General features: G+C 35.2%; 1 protein-coding gene across 1 annotated transcript in view; it reads right to left on the bottom strand.

Moving 5' to 3' along the window:
• cdh4 (cadherin 4, type 1, R-cadherin (retinal)) overlaps window positions 1-23,130 on the bottom strand; it is a 435,394-nt gene that overhangs the window by 149,649 nt on the left and 262,615 nt on the right. Inside the window, exon 4 of the mRNA XM_056467830.1 lies at window positions 13,208-13,434. Coding sequence (XP_056323805.1) covers window positions 13,208-13,434 — 227 coding nt within the window. The remainder of the gene's footprint in view (window positions 1-13,207; window positions 13,435-23,130) is intronic.

Raw genomic sequence — 23,130 nt, 5'->3', positions numbered from 1 at the left:
CTATCATACTGTATTATATACAATAATACAGTTAGCAAAATGTTATTTACATAATAATAATAATATTAATATTAATAATAATAATAATAATAATAATAATAACAATAATAATAATATTAATATTAATACTACTACTACTACTACTACTACTACTACTAATAATAATAATAATAATAATAATAACAATAATAATAATATTAATATTAATAATACTACTACTACTACTACTACTACTACTACTACTACTAATAATAATAATAATAATAATAATAATAATAATAATAATAATAATAATTTCAAGTGAATCGCACAATTCAAAGGAGGATGTTTTTTTTCATGGAGCACTGACTCCATGAAGTAAGGACTGTCCTGCGGTTTGTTCACTGTCTTTAGCACTCATCTCTGAATTGTCAGCTTTTCCTGTAATCCTGTGTTGCCGTTTCTTCCCCTGACACTTCCACGTCTGTGGCAGTGCATTTTTCGAGCTGAGACTCTTCCTCCAAATCCCATTCTTCTCCTCTCGGTCTGTTTTGCGTCCCCCGGCGGAGGCTGCCAACTCAAGCATGCGTAGGCAGGTCAGCCTATCAATGTCTCACAAACACGGCTTGTCGGCAGAAGAGCTCGGAACAGATGTGAGGCAAATCTGAGCAAACATATTGTATTTTTTCTGTCTTTTGTTTTAATTTTTCACAGCTTGATGGCTCTGGCTGCAGGGGCGGAGGGAGGAGGGCAGCTGTGAGGCGCTGATAAAATCACTTCCGCTTCAGCTCTGCTCATCCACCAAGCACACAGGTACCTGCTGCAGACCTTTCACAGGGCGGCAGGTGGAATTACTGTGCATAAGAGGGTGAAATAGAGAAGCCAGAGGTTGGAGAATGAAAAAAGAGAAGAAGATATAGAGAGAAAATCAAGTTGAGCAGTGAAGGCTAAATAATCCGCCCAGGCAAAATAGAAATTAAAAGAATGTATTCGAAGCGACTCTATCAGAAACCATCAGCTTCACATGCTGTGATGCCAAAGGCCAAAATAATGTCAAATGTTTTTATACGTAAATAATCAGAATTTATATTATATTAAAAATGTAAATAAAAAAACAGCAACACAGTGTATCTTTACTGTAATTTATGTAAGCATTTATTTATTTATTTAATTATTTGCTGTAAAAGTGAACAGAATCTCGGAATCCATCAAATATTTTTAATACTATATTAACATATTATTAAAATTAAATATATTTTAGAAATTTATTTTTAACTCATTCCACACATTTTTTATTAATATTTGGTAAAAACAAAACAAACAGAAAAAAAATAGTTTCTGTACCTACAATTATTATTATTATTATTATTATTATTATTATTATTATTATTATTATTATTATTATTATTATTATTATTATTATTATTATTATTATTTAATCTAAATATTTATATTGTTTTTTTACTTTATTTTATTGTTTATTATTTTGTATTTTGTAAATTACAGTTGCCATGGGTAATTTCCAAACTTATGTTATAATATTTCAAAATAAATAGAAAAAGTTACTGTTAAATTACTAAGTTAAACTGTATTATCTAATGCAGTTTAGCTTTTTAAATGATAAATTATTGCAATAAAAACATAAACAATCACATTTATAAGTTCAATGCTGAATACACAGGTCAAGCAGTGACAGTATGTACATTTAGACAAAATCTGATTAACTTACACCATTTAATTGAAACATTTAATTTCAGTTGGCTTTTAACAATAACAATAAAGCAAACAAACAAAGAGTTACATTACATTTGAATTGACAGTCTGGAAACAATCCCCATCACTCTCCTTCAGATGGGATGGTTGGCCAAATCAAAGGTTAAAATGGGCCAACTTTGGCCTGTGGGCCCTGGTTTGGACATCTCTGATTTAGACAAAAATAAATAAATAAATAAATAAATAAATTGAATTCCTATGTTTTACCGTGATTAAATAAAAAATTGTAAGCCTTTATTTGATTAGCAACTGTTATGATAGAGGTTGTGGCAACTGAGATAAAGTTCCAGATGCAGCTTTGATTTTAAAAGGAGAATGGTCGGAAGTGAATCAATTGTTCTTTTTAACTGGAAGCGAACCAGTCAAACCAGACCACCAAATCAAAGTGAATTTTTGAAACAGTTTGTGTCTCTACTAAGCACTTACCCACATATTACTTAATTTTTTAACATGCCTGATACACCCTCTGACTCAAAATAAAACAATTTCCAGAGTTATTTATATCCAGAATTTTTCAGTCACTACAACAGTATACTTAGATCAGATTTGAGAACCAGTGAGTTGATAATAGTGTGCATGCAAGATTCAGCAGGTGAAAAAACGAACAAACAGTACATGACAGCGTGACTGTGACTGAACCAAATTTGGACAACTGATTGCAGCATGTGTAAAGCATACTCTTAAATACAAGTATCTGGCAAAACATCCAGTTATTTCATAACTGAAAATTGTAATGGACTTTAAATAGTACATGCTTCATTTTGCTTCGTTTGGGTAGCAGATAATGATGATGTTTTAATTGACTGAAATTATGATTGCTGACTATATATTTCTGATATGTTGAGTTCTAACAAGAAACATTTTGGATGATGTCATTACATTGTAGTGTAAAAGAACTGGTTATCTGTTTTTTCTTAACCAGTTTATTGAAACGAACTGTTCGAAAGATCCGGTTCATGAAAAAGATCCAAACTTCCCATCACCAATGGTCAGCACGCAGGGGTCAAGGCAGGAGCAAACAGTAACACACAAGAGTATTCCAATAAACAGGTGTAGATCAGGGCAGGCAGCAAACAATCAATAATCTAAAAAACAAGGCAGACAAGGCAAAACACAAGGTGGACAAGGCGAAGTTTGATAGCGCTTGAAAAAGTCACAACATGAAACAATACTCAGCAATGAATGTCTGTGAAAGTGGTGCTAATATGTGAGGGCAATTAGGAACACACTCTAATCCAGACTACATGTACCACAATGCTTATCACTTCACACCTGATTCACATCAACACTTGGCTGCAGGTATTTGTGTCACCAGTGTCAAGTAGATGTGAATCAGGTGTGAAGTGGAAAGCATTGTGGTACATGTAGTCCAGATTAGAGTATAGTGTGTGCCTAATTGGTGACGGTGACAGGACCATTTGGGAAAAGATATAGAAAGATAAAACCACGATTCTAAAAAATGTGAAACAAAATATGATTTTACAAAAAATAAAAAACATGAATACAATTTTAAACATTTTTCTTAAATCATAAACACTAATAAAAACAATATAATATTCAGAACAGAATGAAAAAAAAAGAAAATAAAACAGATTCCGCAGGACCTCAGACACCTCATACCCAGTCAGCAACATGACCTCTGAGATTACACAGTCAGAGAAGCGACCACCATCCGAATGTGTCCGATCACAGACAAAAGCCTTATCGCCCCCTCACAGATCAGTTCATTAGCGCAGTGCATTCATCTCCTGGATCTGCCTTTCCCTCCATCTCTATCCTTTTCTGCCTGCTGACAAACAGGACATTGGGAGCTGTGATAAAGACCTTGATTTATCAATCAGCCCTCGTTGGCGCTACAGAAGCATTCCTCCGAACGTGAAGCCAACAACAAGGAAAAGATCCAGCCTCGTCTGATCCACCATAGCAATGCCAATGAAAGACACAGACTTACAACAGCATGCCTAATGAAAAGGTTTATTCCTCTGGTAAAGCAACAAGCGCTGCACCCATTACAACAGACAGTGAGGAAAGAATAAACTAGAACAAGCATGTTGTGTTGTGGGACGGCGCACGGCAGATGTAGGGAATGTGCTGATACTTATACGTTTCATGTGTGTATGTGTGTGTGTGTGGGCGCACTCGGGAGTCAGCGTGTGTGAAATGGCTGCCTGGATTGCCCTGAGCTCCCGCAGCTCCAGAAGAACCAGCCCTGCCAGCTGGCTCCCCATCCCTCCCCGCTGAGGAGAAGCCCGTTTGGGCATCAGTCAGCCTGCAGCTCTGCCGCAGACATCTGGAGGTTATTGTTCTATAGGGCCGCATTGCACTGCTTGCAACCCTGTCTGGAGTTTTTTTTTCCCATTATACACACCAGTACGTGCAAATTCCCCATTAGGCAGCGCTCATTTGCTACTTTGGTAATCAGTCTTCGCTCCAGACATCGCTGTCAAGAGAAAACGTGAGAAACGTACCTGGATTTTCACTGGAGTTGCATTATTAAAAAGATGGAGAACAATGAGTTACTTCTGGGGTTGCAATTAGGAATGGAAAAACGCTCCACTAATTGTGTCAGGCGAATCATATTTGGGTGGTTTTAGCTTTTAAAACCATTGTGATATTGAATTCATAGACTTGTGTGGCCTTAGCTTCAGATTGATGGCAGAAGGTCTGACCTTTGTAGCAGCTTTCGTAATGTTAGTGCTTTAGTAGTACATTGGCACAGAAAACATTATTTAAATAAAAGAAAATGAAAAGAGGTGGTGATTTTGAGAGGAGAATCCATTGTTCATGGATTTACACTTGAAAGAATATGGGTACACTGTGGTCATAAAGGGATGAACATGGTCAGCAACAATACTCAGTATAGGCTGTGGCATTGACACGATTCTCAATTGGTACTAATTGGACCAAAGTGTGCCAAGAAAATATCCCCCACACCATTACACCACCAGCACCAGCCTGAACTGTTGATACAAGAAAGGATGGATGCATGCTTTAATAACGTTGATGCCAAATTCTGACCCTACCATCCAAAAGTCGCTGCAGAAATCGAGACTCATCAGACTCAGGCAATGTTTTTCCAATCTTCTTTTGTCCAAAAGCCTCAGTTTCTCGTTATTAGCTGACAGGAGTGGTACCCGGTGTGGTCTTTTGCTGCTGTAGCCCATCCGCCTCAAAGTTCAATGTGTTGTGAGTTCAGAGATGCTCTTCTGCATACCTCAGTTGTACCGAGTGGTTATTTGAGTTACTGTTGCCTTTCAATTAGCTCGAACTAGTCTGGCCATTCTCCTCTGACCTCTGGCATCAACAAGGCATTTGCGGCCACAGAACTGCGGCTCACGGAATATTTTCTCTTTTTTTACCATTCTCTGTAAACCCTAAAGATGGTTGTGCGTGAAAACCTCAATAGATCAGCAGTTTCTGAAATACTCTGATGAGCCCGTCTGCCACGTTCAAAGTCTAAACCTAAAAACATGGTTCAAAAACTGAAATCATCTTTCTTCCCCATGCTGACGCTTTTGTTTATACATTATTTCCTCTCTCTTTTTGATCTGGAGTGTACCTAATTCTCCTGTTGTATAAGCATTTGTTCTCTGCCATTCTTGGTTTGTGCTTAAAACGCTGTTCTTGCAATATATTTATGTTTTTGTTGCCAAGGAAAAATATGACTGACTTGTAAAACGACCAATGATAGTTTGTTTTGTTCTGCGTTGTTGTTTTTTTTTTAAATCAAATACAATAATAGACCAGAGTGCAATCAATAAACTATTTACCCAAGAGTGTCGTCTTCAGATGTCAAGACTCTATAGTGTGTACTTCAAATACTTTTAAAACAGGGTTTAGTTGATCCTTATGAGCACTTATTGTCACAGCTGTAAACAAGATGGTCTTTTGAATCCTTATGTGTCGGTCCCTAAGTGTCATTATAGTGTATTCTGATTCCTCATGAAATGATGAGCCACTCATTTTCAGTGAACCCAAAAACATATATTTATCTTACAAAATAGAACTAGGGAGTCTTTTGCGGCCCTTCTTTTAAGTAAATCAGAAACATACACTGTAATCAGTGAACTACAGTCCTGAGTGAGCTCTTTTCGATGAACACACATTTATTTTGACTAGTGCACTTCAAAACAAAATCCATATCTTGTGTATTCTAAAAACAACAGAATCTTCTGAGCCTGTTCTTTTCTAAATCAAAACAAATAAAATATTCCAATTTATGAAAATTGCTACAATTGATAGATGATACAAAATGCAAAAACAATATACACTCACTGGTCACTTTAATAGGTCCACCTTACTAGCACCGGGTTGGGCCCACTTTTGCCTTCAGAATTGCCTTAATCCTTTGTGGCATAGATTTAACAAGGTACTGGAAATATTCCTAAGAGGTTCATGTTAACATGATAGCATCATACAGTTGTTGCAGATTTGTCGGCTGCACATCCATGATGCGAATCTCCCGTTCCACCACATCCCAAAGGTGCTCTATTGAATTGAGAGCTGGTGACTGTGGAGGCCTTTTGAGTACAGTGAACTCATTGTCATGTTCAAGAAACCAATCTGAGATTACTCGCGCTTTATGACATAGCACTTTATCCTACTGGAAGTAGCCGTTAGAAGATGGGTACACTGTGGTTAAAAAGGGATGGACATAGTCAGCAACAATATAGGCTGTGGCATTAACAAGCTGCTCAATTGTTACTAATGGGCCCAAAGTGTGCCAAGAAAATATCCCCCACACCATTACACCACCAGCACCAGCCTGAACCGTTGATACAAGGCAGGATGGACCCATGCTTTCATGTTGTTGACGCCAAATTATGACTCTATGAAAACAGAATTGCTGCTTAATGGATATTTTCTCTTTTTCGGACCATTCTCTGTAAACCCTAGAGATGGTTGTGCATGAAAATCTTAGATCAGCAGTTTCTGAAATACTCAGACCAGCCCGTCGGGCACCAACAACCATGCCTCGTTGAAGTCACTTAAATCACCTTTCTTTCCCATTCTGATGCTCGGTTTGAACTGCAGCAATCACATGGCAGTCTTGACAGTTGATAAGAAAAAAAAAAAAAGTTCAATCTTCCTAGTGAATAAGAACACACAAATGAGTCCTATGAACTGTCAAAAACATATACAGTATAACGGCTGGTGTAGCCTGTTCACAAAATAAACATACAGTACAGAGAAATCAGTGTGCAATCTGACTACTGAAGACTTGACTGTAAGGCAATAGGTAAAGTAAATTCTCAAAGCAAAAGGTGCTTTCACTGAATCAAAACCCTTTGTAAAATCAGCAACTCAATTTTATTTTCTGTGAATCAATAAAAACCCAACATGCACTGAGACCAGAAAATTCTCAGTGAACTCTTTTCACAAGCTTGTTATGAGGCATTCAATGGTTATCAGCTTCTTAAATCTTTGAAAAAAATTGTAATATTTAGATTAAAAAAAACATATTACATTTATATGTATTTATGTATGTAGTATATCATCTTTGCTTCAAATTACGACTTATGCAAGGCGTTTCTTATGCAGCGTTTATGAGATAGTAAATTTGACATTGTTCTCTCATCTGGATGCCATCATCAGTATCACACATTTTTTAAAACTTTTCTGAAAGTCTTTATAACACAATTGTGGAGTTTTTATTTTATTATCTGAGCAAATATTATATATATATATTTGTTGTACTCTCCTATTCACTGTGCTCTAAGTATTCCAAACTATGAAGACTTCCGCTACTGAGAAACCCAAAAATGTGAAAAGGGCCTGTTAGCTCATTTTAGCAAATACAAAATGGATAATTAGTGTATCCATATTGTAAAAATGAAAAGTAAATCTTCTGAGCCAGATCCAAAAAACATAACCAGTGTTTTCTCAAACAAATGAGTCTTTTGAACAACTGTTTGAATCAAAATCATACAACACAAGCAGTTAAAAATCTACAATCCAATTTGCCTCATGGTGTGTTCTTTTTAGGGAATCAAAAATCTATGAAACATAATAACAAGTGCTCTTAATTAAACCACTCTTGATTTTGATTCATTTGAATCAAACGGCTCATACAAAAAAATCAAGCAAGTCAGCTCTGACTGAGTTGTGCTATAAAACTAAAACCTTCAATCTGAGCAGACCTCAAAATCAGTTTTCTGACAGATTGTTCATAAAGCTGCACAGTATAGTTTTGGTAAATAAAACAATACTAATGGCTCCTGAACATTATTCCCAGCACACATGAATTCCAAACCTCAGCTTCAGGCAGATGAGGCTCATATTAAGCTAAATGCCAGCCAAAAAACAGGCCTGGGTATTTTTAGACCTGAACCATCCAAAAGCACAGAAACTTTGCTCAATAAAACATGTTAGGGGATACAGCGACTGCACTGTTTTGCTGAACTCTAAAGCTCAGGCTGGAACTTAAAGGAGATCTGACAGAACAGACCAGAATGAAAGCTGCATATGGATCAAACCAATAAAAGCCTTGCCATCCAGGCAAATGCCATGCTAGATGATAATGAAGAACATGTAACCCACTGACATTTACGCTCAGCTGAGGCACAAAGACTTGACGGATATCTTTGTTGATACACACTTGATAATAGCGAGCTTCAATATCAATCTCTTTCAAAGCATCTCTGATAGTTCAAAGTAACAAAAGACTTGCTTACTTTCAAACTGAGATGTTTTATTTTTTAATTACTTTTATGGTAAACGAGTCATGACTGTGTGTGTATAGGTGTTTGTGCGTGTGTGTGTGGGTGTGTCTTTTAAAAAGGTGTTGATCCCAAGTACTAATTTCTATGCTAATTTCCCCAAGCTATAACCCCTGAATATATCTGCCTTTCACATCAGCAGGTCAAAACAAGATTAAATAAATGCATGGTGAAATAAAAACTAAACATATTTTGACTCATGGGAACAATCAGACACTCTGTCAGCAGAAGCAATTTAATGTAACATGGCCATGATGTCTTACTAGAAAGGTTGAACGATAGTTTGGGATAGTAATACCATAGTAATTCCGTTATACACCATGACCAATCATTGGATTTACAGTATTGAAATCTACATATGCTACATTTAGTGCAAATTATATTATTAAAAATAAGAATTTAAATTAATAATTAATTATGTGTGTAAAACATATTTTCAATTATTAAGGTAAGCAATTAATACAATCAAAACTTTCAGTTTTTTTTAAAGCTGTAATTGAGTAAAACTATATAAAAACTGCATATGCAAGCAGTAATTAATAATTAATGCATTAATTAAACAATAATTAAATAATTTGTAATTTTGGAAATTCAAAAGTTTTTATTTAAAGAGTTTTTTTTTATTTTATTCAATACATTTTCTAATTTATTTAATATTTGTGTGCAGCAATTTTGGCAAAGATAATACATGAATGATATAAATAAATACATAAATAAATATAAAAACAAACAAACAAACAAAATGAATAAATAAATAAATACATTTATTATTTAAAAAAATAATGTGAATAACTTTAATAAAAGGCAAACCTCATGCTACCTAATTAATATTTATCAGCCAAACTAGTTTTACAACAATTTTGCATAGTTTGTCAGATCTTTCCTTCACCCTCATTTTTCTACATGTCTTTTTCACCAAGAAGGTCCATACAGATTGCAGAGGCAGATACTGGGAAGATGAGGGACTGGTTAAGATGTGTGTGGACTTTGGGGGTTTTATGATGTGGTCACATGTTGATTGGTCAATTTGTAAATTTTGCTCTGCTGTTTCCTGTTTCATGCACTGCATGTTTTGGATCTCTCCGTTGTCTGTCACACCCATTACAGGTCTTTCAGTCTCTGCTAATGAGCTGATGATCTGAATCAGGTGTGTTTGCTTAAGGACATGGAAATGTGCAAAGCTGGTGGTCCTCCAAGAATGTGGTTGAGAAACACTGGCTTAAAATACTTCAAAATGGCAAAAAACAAAAACAAAAAATACCCACAATATGTGTCTGGAGAAATTTTGGCAAAGATAATAATAAAAATAAATATATTAAGTAAATAAAAAACATGTAATAAAAAAATTATTTACATTTATTAATCATTTTAAAAAATACACTGTTAGGCAATATATATGGCCATACTGGGTCAGTTGGCATTTCTGTGTGGATTTTGCATGTTCTCCCCGTGTTCGCATGGGCTTCCTCCGGGTGCTCCGGTCTCCTCCCACAGTCCAAAGACATTCGGTTCAGGCGAATTGAATAAACTCAATTGGCCATAGTGTATGTGTGTAAATGCAAGAGTGTATGGGTGTTTCCCAGTGTTGTGTTGTGGCTGGAAGGGCTGAATAAGTTGGCGGTTCATTCCGCTGTGGCGACCCCTGATTAATAAAGAGACTAAGCTGAAAATAAAATGAATTAAATAATTCTGGTTCGTTTGTCCGATTCTTTTTACGCCCTCATTTTGCTACTTCAGTGACTAACTAGAAAAATTAGTTCACAGAAATCAAACACACAAGAACTCAAACACACAAATAGCTGAAAAATGTCATCAAACTCCGAAAGCTAAACTTAAATTTTATTTTGATAATTTATTTTCCATTAATTATTAATAGTCTCAACTAGGTCAGAGAGTAGCAAAGAGTCACATCTCCCCGAACATCCATGCATCTTCCGGCTTCATGTGTATGTGTGCGTGGGGTGTGTATGTGTGTGCGTTTGTCCTTCAGTAACCCGCCACAACCAGCAAGGAGACATTTCTCTAAACGGTGGTGCAGAAGGAGAGGACATGTGCGGGGTTAGGGACACGGGGATAGGGCTCGCCAGACCAGACTCCTGGATCCCTAGAGGACCTGAATTCCTGCCTCTCTGCTTGGCATTTCTAGGTCACTTTGGATGCCGAAACAGTCCGATGCCAGTGGGAAAGACATCTATATAAAGCCCGCACACCTCATCTGCTCTACACCAGAGCACAGGACATGAGCATGACAGCCACATGTATTAAAAGTTTAATGATACTTGCCAAGCAGGACACATCGTGCTGAAAGTGTGCGTGTGTGTGTGTGTGTGTTGGGAAAATGACTTGGATGATATATGACTGCTTTCATTTTATTTTGTATAAAATTACATTTGAGCATTTACTTTTGTAATCAGATTGCGACTTTTGGTGTGTTGCCAAAGGCTTTGCGAAGCCTGTAAAAGCACTCGACAAGTGATGCATACATGAAACCGAATGTAATCAATTTAAAAAGCGTAACTAGTTTTCAAATTCTGATGATTGCTTAAATGGAATAACATCTTGCTGTGTTATTGAATCTCGTTTCTTGCTGGTGCTATATGGGCAAATAATTAGGCTGAGACACACATCGGCTCCCCCCGAAAAATCATGAACTCAGTCGATGTACGTTTTTATGCACTCCATTACTTTTGAGCTGCTAAACTTACTCTCAGCTTTTTACAACCAAAAATAAATTAAAAATTAAAAAATAGAGCCATAAATTACGATGAATAGTCAAAAAAAACAAACAAACAAACAAAAAACTATATACCCCGCTACTTTTGTTATATCTTTACTTATCTATAATACATTTCAACAGCAATATTGTGAAATGCTATTACTGTATACTATTGTTATTACGTTTTACTAGAAAGGTATTATGATGTTATGTGATGGTAATACCATAGCATTTTCATTATATACCATGATTATAGGTAAACATCACTGGATTTACAGTGCCACAAGCTATATTCATATACAGAAAGTTTATTCATTATAAAAAAAAAACTCACACACTGTAAAGAAATTATTGCGCTAACTAGTTATCTCAACTTAATATTTAGATTTTAGTTAACTTATCTGGATTGAACGTGTTGACATAACTTATATATAAATTTTTTTTATGTGGGTGAACTCATTAGACCTAAAAAGAATAGTCAGCTGAAATCATACAGTATATATTAGTTAACTGCTTTAGACATCTGAACTTTAAATAGTACAAATATGTTCAAATAAATAAATAAATATATATATATATATATATATATATATATATATATATATATATATATATATATATATATATATATATATATATATATATATATATATTTTTTTTTTTTAATATATATATTTATTTATTCATTTATTTATTTATTATTTAATATAACATTTATTTATTTATTTAATTATTGTAATACTTTTACTTAAATTTATCTTTGTTTACTTTTGGATGATAACAGATGGTGAACATCTTTCTGGAGGTTTGAAATTCGATTGTGCTGGTAAAAAATGTCTTGGTTGACAAAATTGGGATCAGTTTGGATGTTTTATGCCTACTTGTATTTCATTTTTAGGCTTTTTTTGTGCGTTTGGGAAGGTTTTAGATAGTTTGGGCTGGAAATCTTCAAGTGTATCTGGCAACACTGATTGCCATTTTCTTATTGTAATGTTGTGGTGTGTGTTTGTCTGAGGTTTTTCTCAGATACGAGCTTCTTTGTAGTTGCAGAATTAAAAAACCTGTTTTTAGTTTTAAATGAACGTGGTCCGTTAGTGGATCCATTAATCATCCAGGTTAGTAACGGCAGGTATATGGGTGGCACGGTTGTTCAGTGGACAGTTACAGTTACATTGTCACCTTACAGCAAGAAGGTCGCTGGTTTGAGTCTCGGCTGGGCCAGCTGGCATTTCTGTGTGAAGTTTGCATGTTCGAGTGGGTTTCCTCCAGGTGCTCTAGTTTCCACCACAGCCCAAAGACATGTAGTTGTATAAACAATTGGCTGTGTATGTGTGAATGAAAGACAACTTCAATATTTAAGTTCACTAAACTTAAACCATGTCCATTACGGTTGAATTCTAAAGTCCTATCAACATCATTCTTAATTACAACAACTTATCTATTTAGGTTAACTAAACTTAGAACACGTCCATTACACTTAATTTTATTTAAGTTGAAACAACTCATATTATTTTACAATGCAGTAGTGGGGATATGGTTTAGTTGTATTATTTTCCTTTTTTTCTGGCTTTACTTTTGGCCAGAGAGAGAGAGAGAGTGTGTGTGTGTGTGTGTGTGTGTGTGTGTGTATATATATATATATATATATATATATATATATATATATATATATATATATATATATTCAGTCAAGCCCTGGAGTATACCCTAGGGGTGTGAATCATTTCAGACTTGACTGTATATATATAAATCTCACATGATAAAATTGACTGAGATTTCAGAAGGACGGCAAATCAACTTAGATTACATTTAAATGAGCACTAAAATGAGCGTTTTTTTATAAAAAAAAAAGTAAGAGGGAAAAAAGTAATCAGGGGAATTAATAATATTTATATAAATAGCATAAATAGCATAAATTTACATAAACAGCTAACATGATTTTAGCTACTAGTGAGTGAGTGCAGAAAACAATAGTCAAAAATAATACTTGACATAAATGACAAAAAATAAAGGTTCTTGCCTGGTTAACAGGAGGTGAAAGCGGGTGTCCGGCGAGGGCCAGTTTAACAGTGGTCTCCCAGATATACTCTCCCGCTCTGTCTCTGGCTGTCACCATGAACTGGATGGGTTCTGTTAGATTCGTCACATCTTGCTCTGCGTAAAGAGAGCCATCAGGCCGAACGTTGAACCTAGGGTCACTGCTCTCAAAAGAAAGCTCTTCTATTTGGTGACAGGTTTCGAACTTCACTGCAGGGAAAAAATAAAAGGAGGAAGAGAAAGATAAAGTGTGAGAAAAACAAAATAACAATGAAAGTATTATTGCTGACAGACTTTAAAAGTGGTTTAATGTGATCTTGCATGCTCTTATTCAAACATTTGTCAAGGTCTATTTCCCTGGCTTATTAAATAAAATATCAAGAGTACAAACGATACAAAACAAATACAATAAACTGTAGTTATTAGAGTTAAGGCGAGCAGTGTATTATTGATTCTTCATTCAGAGTCACACAGACCAATAACTAAATAAAATGAATTATATATGTAATAAATCATGGGCTAAATCCAATACTGTAAGTAATGTACTGGAGAAAAGTGTGTAAGGAACACAAAGTACTACTTATATAATGTGCAAAATTATTTCCTCAATCGTAGGTATGCATGCAATTTAAAACATTAATCATGTTTGCAACATCATCAAAACCTAAATAAATACATCCAATAATGAGCAATGTTTTGGTCAAGTGACCTTCCTAAGATTTGGAGAAGGTCAACTGCCCGAATCGTTGCTCATTAAAACATTTTCAGATGATGCAAACCCGAGTAGTACAGGATTTATATTTCGTTTTAGTTTGTAAAGTTCTTATGCAAACTGAGTGAGCTAATTTAAGCTTCTGCTTGCAACAGATTCCTGACAGAAGAAGTGTTAAAATTCAGTTTCTCTTAAAACAAGTGAACAGAATGAGTAAGTCATATGCTTTTCTCTCGCTATGGTTGTTTGGAAATGGTTCTGGTCAACAACAGCAGATGGTCCGTTCAGCTACACCTGAGGGAAAGTTCCACAGCTTCAGCTCTACTTAAAGTGAGCGAGCGAGCAAGCAAGAGGGAGAGAGAGGGAGAGCGAGCCATGTGCCACGTCTAGATTAATCACAGTTTAAATATTAGAGCTCTCTTTCACATTCACCAGAAGTTCAGTCCTGCAACTTAAGTAGATCATCTATACTCTAAGTGCTGAATGTGGGACACTGCAGCTAGTTTTCACAGTTTGAATATTTCGCAGGGTACAATACGTTAATTCTTGTGGGTTATATATTTATTTTGCATTTAATAGATACTTTCTATGTAAACTTACATAATCTGCATTTAATTAAGTACATATTCCAGGAGAATCAAACTAGTGACCTTGGCATTGCTATAACAATGTCTTGCTCTTTATTGTATATTTACATGTTTGCATTTAAAAGTGAATATTATACATAGTGGCTGACATTGCATTAAGATACGCATTTAATTACATTCATGTTTTCTATGGGAATTATACTCATGGTCTTGGCATAGCTATAATTTAATGTTCTACACTACCTGACAAAAGACCTGTCACCTATCAAAGTTTTAGAAATAACAAATAATAACTTGACTTCTAGATGATCGTTTGGTGTCAGAAGTGGCTTATTTGAAGGGCAAAGGCCTCTAGATTATGCTTATTTTACCAAAATAAAATATAATCATGTCTTGATTTTTTAATTATTTAATTAGGACAGTAAGGTCTGACTTTGCTCAGACAAAAGACTTGTCACTTAGCAGAAATAATGTACAGTATAGAATATAAAGTCATGGTGCAGTGGAAAAAGAATTAATATTGTGTATGACTCCCATGACCTTGGAGTACTGCATGCATACATCTCTGCAATGACTTAAATAGCTTAAATAAAGTCATCTGTAATGGCAAAGAAAGCGTTCTTGCAGGACTCCCAGAGTTTATAAAGATTCTTTTGATTCTTAACCCAGACATGCTCAATAATGTTTATGTGGGGTAATTGGGCTGGCCAATTCTGGAGCACCTTGACCTTCTTTGCTTACAGGAACTTTGATGTGGAGGCTGAAGTATGAGGAGTGCTATCCCTCTCCTGTGGTTTGTATGGTAATGAGCAGCACAAATGTTGATACCTCAAGCTGTTGATGTGGCCATCCACTCTGCAGATCTCCCGCACGCCCCCATACTGAATGTAACCCCAAACCATAATTTTTCCCTCACCAAAACTTGACTGATTTCTTTGAGAACCTTGGGACCATGCGGGTTCCAATAGGTCTTCAGCAGTATTTGTGATGATTGGGATGCAGTTCAACAGATGATTCATCAGAAAAATCTACCTTCTGCCACTTTTCCAAATGCTCAACTTGAAGTCAAGCTATTATTTGTTGCTCTTACAATTGGTATCAATGACAAGCCTTTTGTCAGGTAGTATACTGTTTGAGCTTTGAAAAATGTATATTTTATCCAAAGTAACTACCAGTGTATTATAAACAATTCACAGCTAGTGGAATGTTTACTGCTCGAGATTTGTATGAATTTAATACTTTTATTCAAAGTGTTCTACTTTTCAGCTACTAATTTGCACTCATATATTCAGCAGATAATTTTGTCCAACGCAACAGACATTGTAATTATGAATTTAGCAATCTCTGTTTGTTTATTCAAAGTAAATTAACTGCATTCAAGGTCATTTTGTCAGTCCTTGCTTTCTCTAAAAAATGATCCGATGACCCTGTCATAAGCAGCAGAGCTTTTCACTGTCTAAGCTACATTGATGTATGCATTTCATAGACACAAACAGACTTTCTGCAATTAACATAGCAACTAAGGTACATACTTTATTAAGTTTACATAAATCCCACGACCTTGTCATTGCTACCATAATGCTCTGATGCTTTTTTCAATACTTTTCATTCTAATATTGCAATGCAAAATAATTTACAGCTAAAACATTATACTGAAGGACAGAATGTTACACAGAGAAACCCAAGGACAGAAGTCTTTTCAATCTAGAGTCAGTGATCTAAAACCACTAGAGAAAATACAGTTTTGAGACATAGTGCTTATGACAACTAACTCCATTCTCCCCCATGCATTAGAGACACTTCAGTTGCATATTGTTCTGATTGTGTTCAGAACTGTAGTCTTTCAGACATCCAGTACTAGAGGGTCAAAGCGTTCCAAATAGATTTGAGTGCCGCTTCTCTCATTTCTTTCTTCCCTCAGGATTGAAAAGAAAGAAAGATGGAACTAAAATCACTTCCCACTGATTTTATCTCCCTTCCACAATTCCACTGATAACAAGACAAATTGATTTCATAAATCACCGTGGAACCAAGTTACTTGTTAGGAGTGCTGGCGAAAAAAAAAATAATAATTATATATATATATATATATATATATATATATATATATATATATATATATATATATATATATATATATATATATATAAATGTGCCATGAAATATCATGCACGACAAGCCTTTTATCAAGCCATCTATCCAATTTGCCACACGGTTTCCTGCCAGAAGATGCACCAAAACAACAGGCTAATAAAGCGGAGAATCCATTTCACCAATTGCAGCATGGCTCACTGAACGTTCCAGAATTTTGTCTGGTGAATAATTGCAAACGGGAGGGGAGGAGGCCTATACGCAGTTTTCAGAATGAGCACCAAACCACTGACACATAAAAAAAAAAAAACACGCTCTGTACTTTAACAAGCTCTGCTCAAAATGGAAAAACAAAGTGCATCTTACTGGAAAAATCACAACTGTTTATTCCATCAGTCCTCCTGAAGACGTCTAAAAAAAATTAAATTGAGAATCAGAGTGATTCTGCTGTTTGGCAACTGTCGCAAATGGTCTGAATGCACTAATTGCAGCATGTTGTTGTTGAAAAAAAATAGTTAATTTAATTCTCCCCCCCATTCCTTACTGAGCATCAACAAAAACATCTGCCAGCAGGGAAAGATTAAAAAACACACTCATGATAAAAAAGAGAGATGGATGTTTTTGTGAAGCAACAACGGCAGTCAATGTTTTTGTAAATTAGGCTAATTTGCGTTAATGGAATGAGCTAATTATTGTCATTGATGGCTTTTTGTCACTCTACAACTGACACACAGAGGACAAACCTCTGGATCAAAGGACAGAAATCAAGTCTGGAGTGTTTGCATAAGAATAATCACTGGATTCACAGAAGCTGCCCCTTAACGTTGTTCTGTTGGAACCAGATGCTAGCAGGAGAGACACTGAAAAGGTCAGCATCAACGTGTTGCTAAAAAATCCCAACTACACTAACGTCTGCTGTAATGTCATTGCGGATAGTGTGGATTATGCATTCACCCACATACTGCATCAAATGCTTTATTTACAAGGTTTATTAATGCAGCATTGAACATTGCAGCCTATTAGATGCTTCTATTGAGTGCATAAATGCAGTGACCAATAAAGACATACTCACTGACTGCATTCTGTACTCGTGAAATTGTTACAAACAGCATATTTAATTCAAATAGGAGGTTCACTCTGCAGTGTAGACAGCTTTATAGACACTTTACTTCAACAGTGTAGACACTTTACTAGAAGTGGTGTTCGTAAGTCATTAAAACTTAAATCATTAAAATGATTGTGACATGCCACATGCCATGAATGTGAAGGAGATTTTATGCATGCTTATAACAACTGTCATTAAGAGCCATTCACTTAATTATGGCATTTTTAAATGCAAATATGACATTGTTTGTCATGACAACTTGACATTACCAACACAACAAAACTTGTCATGAATTTGTCATGAAGTCATTATGAATATGTCATGACTTTTATAACAGCATCATTAGTTTTTTTTTTACCTCATCTAGTGGTACAAGCGGAATTAGTCATTAAAATGTAATTAAATAATAATGACACTGTTAAATGATTTGACAGAGTAATGACACTTTCAATGAGGCATTTTAATGACAAATACAGTTTGTTTCACTGAAAACGTCATCAGAAAAATGACACAATTATAATGCCTCATGAGCAGTGTTGGGCAATAATGTGTTACTATTAATGCGTTACTGTAACTGCATTACTTTTGACAGTAACTAATACTGTAATGCATTACTTTTTAAATATATTAACTCCGTTACCGTTACAATATGATGCGTTCGTCCGTTACTTGGTAAGTTAATTAACTGTAATTAGGCTGCAGTCTAGCCTACATTTTCCTGTTAACAGAAGCGATGTATTGTGGGATTGGTGGATGCCAACCAACAACTGTAAAGAAGGCGTGTCGTGTATGAGGCGCCAGACTGGACAAAAGTAAAGTGAAAGCAGAGAGACCAGGTGTAGATAGACTCAGAGACTATTAACGTTACAATTATTAATTACTATTACTAATACTACTATGTTTGTTGTTTCAAATAAATAAGTACACATTTGCGTTAATTGTTATCTAATCAAAAAAAAATATTAGTTTTTAGTTTAGTGGACACAGTGCCACATTTCTGATATTTAAATGTATAATAGGGCTGTGCGATTTGGGGAAAATATCTAATTGCGATTGTTTCGACAGATATTGTGATTTGATTTGATTTGATTTGCGATTTGATTTTTTAGTCAAGCTTCAGCTCAGTAATCTGTAAGCTGTGGCAACAATTCTGCAACAGCTCAATTGGCTAGTAAGAGTGTCACACACAGACGCCAGTCACGTTTTAGCTCTGGACAGAAAAACTAAATAATACATATATATTTCATATCGCAGACCCTTGTGATTAGCAAGATTTTAAATCGTGACTGCTATTATTTTTAGATGAATCACACAGCCCTAATGTATAGTGTTGTATTGCTCATAAAAATGCTGAGATTTTATTTTTTTATTAAACATATTTTTATAGCTGTTATACAACAGCACATTTTGCACTTGAATAAACACAAGCTTACTTTCCATACGTTGCTGACATACCACGTTTAACTTGTGGTTAGATTAAAATTTGCTTTTTGATTTCATTTTAGAGCAGCTGTTATGTTTAGAATGCATACAATTCATAGTTGTCTATAATAGCAGTTTTTTTAGTTCTACCAGAGTTTTACCAGAATGATTCTAAATGATAATTCTAATACTACTTTCATTTATTTTTTCATAAAGGTATTGTGTTTGTTGTATATTATCACTATTTTCATGAAGGAACATGTTTAAATATTAAATTTAATATTAAAATTAAACAAACTTGTATGATGCTAAAGTCACATTAGTATTTGCTTGTTTTGTTTTTGAATATATTATTTATCTGGTTTATCACCTTGTGATGTTTTAATTTTTGTGCTTCTGGTCTGACTTAAATAAATTAGTTTAAAAATTACTTTTCATTTAAGTGTGTCTTGTGTTTTAGTTGTGGAAACGCAAAATAATTCAAACCTTGAAGCTGATAAACAGTGTATTCTCCATACAGCACTGAAGTGCATTATAAGGGCATTAATGGGAGCATTAAAAAGGTTCTTTGGAAAAAATACCTTTAACAGTAATGCATTACTTTTTGGTATGAGTAATCAATTAAGTAATTGAGTTACTTTTTGATTTCCCAGTGATGAGTTGCGGCTGGAAGGGCATCCACTGCGTAAAACATATGATGATAAGTTGGCGGTTCATTCCGCTGTGGCGACCCCAGATTAATAAAGGGACTAAGCCGAAAAGAAAATGAATGAATGAATGAGTTACTTTTTGAAGAAAGCAACTAGTAACTGTAACTAGTTACTGTTTTTCAATAAGTAGAACAACACTGCTCATAACAATAATGTTTAGGACAAATTAATGACAACTTATGTTGTCTTGGTAGTGTCAAGTTGTTATGACAAAGATGGAGACTTATTTATTCAAGATGTGTTTATTCAATGAATGCAATTGACACTCCATGACAGTTATGAATAACCCTTCAAGTAAAGTGTTACCCAACTTTGTGTTACATTTGTTGATCTAAAGTGAGTGGCATTGTAGCCATTGGATTTAATTTCAGTTCTTTTTCTGTTTCTTTTGAGAATTTTGTTTTAAATCCTATATGTTTATAGGGTTAATATGGATAATAAATAGAATAAAGTCAAATGAACTTACAGTACAAATACCTCTGTTTGTGTCGGCAGTTCTTGGAATAGCAATTCAAAGCAAGCTCAAATGTGGCCTTGTGAAGTACAAAAAAATCCAGTATGATCTACAATTAAATTTATAAGTCCATTCGCAAGCTTTATCCACTGCAAACATAAATAAAAACAACAACAGAAATCAATTATCGACTGATGTTTCAGACTGCACACAGCAGCTTTATTGAAAGTGCAATTCAGATTTTGGAATGTCAAGGTCTAATATGTAAGAAGAGACGTGGGAGAGATATTGACCAAGAAGTATGAATAAGAGTTAAAAAAGAAAGCCAAGAAGCAGAAGGCCGTGTCTGAGTTTACACAAATGCATGGGGAACACTGACTGCTGTATACCAGCTGCACATTTACATTCATTTAGTGAATGCTTTTACCCAAAGTGACTTACAGATGAGAAAAACAATAAAAGCAATCAGACCAACAGAAGAACAACACAATAGGGCTGTGAACAGTTTGTATTGTGCTTTTACGTTGAATTGTATTATTTCTGCAGCAACATGTGAGAAAGTTGAATGGATAGATGAATGAATACAGTAGACTGATAAAAGCACATAGGACGGACGGATGGCTGAATGAATGGATAGATGATGGGATCATGGACGGATGTGTGGATGGATAGATGGGTGGGTAGACAGATAGATAGATAGATAGATAGATAGATAGACAGACAGACAGACAGACAGACAGACAGACAGACAGACAGACAGACAGACAGACAGACAGGTAGGTAGATAGATAGATAGATAGATAGATAGATAGATAGATAGATAGATAGATAGATAGATAGATAGATAGATAGATAGATAGATAGATAGATAGATAGATAGATAGATAGATAGATAGATAGATAGATAGATAGATAGATAGATTTAATTTGAAAATATTTACATCCAAATCAGGTGAACACTGTAGGAATTATAATAGTTTGCATATGTGCCTCCCACTTGTTAAGGGTCCAAAGGTAATTGGGCTTCTAAGGATGGATGGATGGTTGAATGAGACAGACAGACAGACAGACAGACAAATGAACGGATGAAATCCTGACAGAGAGAAGCATGGATGGATGGATGGATGGATTATACAGACTGACATACAGACTTACATACATACATGCATATGGACAGAAATATGGATGGATGATGGGTGGTTGGATAGATGGATCGATGGGTGGGTAGACAGATAGAGACACAAGGGTGAACAAACAGACAGACAGACAGACAGATAGACAGACAGACAGACAGAATGATAGATAGATAGATAGATAGATAGATAGATAGATAGACAGATAGATAGATAGATAGATAGATAGATAGATAGATAGATAGATAGATAGATAGATAGATAGATAGATAGATAGATAGATAGATAGATAGATAGATAGATAGATAGATAGATAGATAGATAGATAGATAGATAGATAGATAGACACAGACAGACAGAGTTAGGACAAACAGACAGAGAGATAGACAGAAAAAGAGGCAGACACACAGAAAATAAAATCAAATGAACAAACCGCAGAACAACTAACAGTGAGACAGACAGTCAGTCAGACAGAATGACAGCAGAGAGAAAGCTGGACATCTGTGCCTGGAGCGAGTGTATGATCATGGGGATTGAGTGTCTGTGAGGAGTGTCCCCCCCATATGCAGGTCTGAAGAGCTCATCTGCAGTGCAGGTTAAGATAGTTCAGCAGAGCTGCAACGTTTGATGTTCTCTACAGGCTCCCCTGAAGGTCATTCAGCCCATGCGCTCACAAACAGACCAACATCACAAACTCAGGAGCTTTACAACATGCTCTTTGGCTTTCTGGCTGGCATGTGGACACAGAGAGGCGCGCAGGGGTCACCCGCAGCTCAAGATGAAGCCTTTGCACAACATTAAGAATCAACTGTAAGCGGAAAAACAACTCCTGCAATATGGATAGGATTTTGAGAGGCCACAGCATGAAAATTGAAGTCTTTTGGGCTTTTTGCTTGTAGGCTTTGAGTCCATCTATATGCAAGTGTGTGCCCTAAACTTGTAAATTAACTTTTAACAGACAGACACATTTAAAATTTACTCTCACTCTTCCTGGAGGAAATGAATCAAAAATATTGATAGCTCATCTTGTATTACACATTTATTTCTTTTGTATACTAAAATGCTCACCAGAATAATAAGATTCCTAAACCTTAAATTATAAATTCCCCCTGCCTCCGACTAGAATTTTGCAGATGAATAGCCTTCAAAGAGCTTGTGTAAAATGCAAAGTAATCAATGACTATTCAGAAATAAACTACTCATCCATCTGCATTATAAATTATTCAATTATATTATGGTAAATTCATCTCTGTTATATTCTTTAGTACAATGATCTCCAACAACATTCTAACATTTCAATGTCGCTGTTGCGGTTATTTTTATATTTATTACTAAATAAGTAGATCTGAAGTATTTTTCAAAGCTTTTGCCTCTGATAAAAGCTATGAAGTGTAGATTTTTCAGGCTGTGATTTACTGTACACTAATGACTATTGACTAAGTTGACAAGCGATAAGCCCTTTTAATGTCCTGTTCCAACTTCCTGTTTCAAAAGAAATACGGTACAGTATGCAAACAGCACAAGCTGGATAACATCAAATATCTTTAGTTATTGAGTGTCAGAAAGAGATGATTTGAAGACAAGACATGTGGATGCTAAAAATTCAGGTTGGTAATCACAGAAATATTAGCCTTTTTAAATATATTAAATATAAAAGTGTTAATTTTAACAACAACAACAACAACAACAACA

Source organism: Danio aesculapii, chromosome 11 (assembly GCF_903798145.1).
Source record: "Danio aesculapii chromosome 11, fDanAes4.1, whole genome shotgun sequence".
Taxonomy (NCBI): domain Eukaryota; kingdom Metazoa; phylum Chordata; class Actinopteri; order Cypriniformes; family Danionidae; genus Danio; species Danio aesculapii.
The sequence above is the reverse complement of the archived record's forward strand: the minus strand, read 5'-3'. Positions and strand labels throughout refer to the sequence as shown.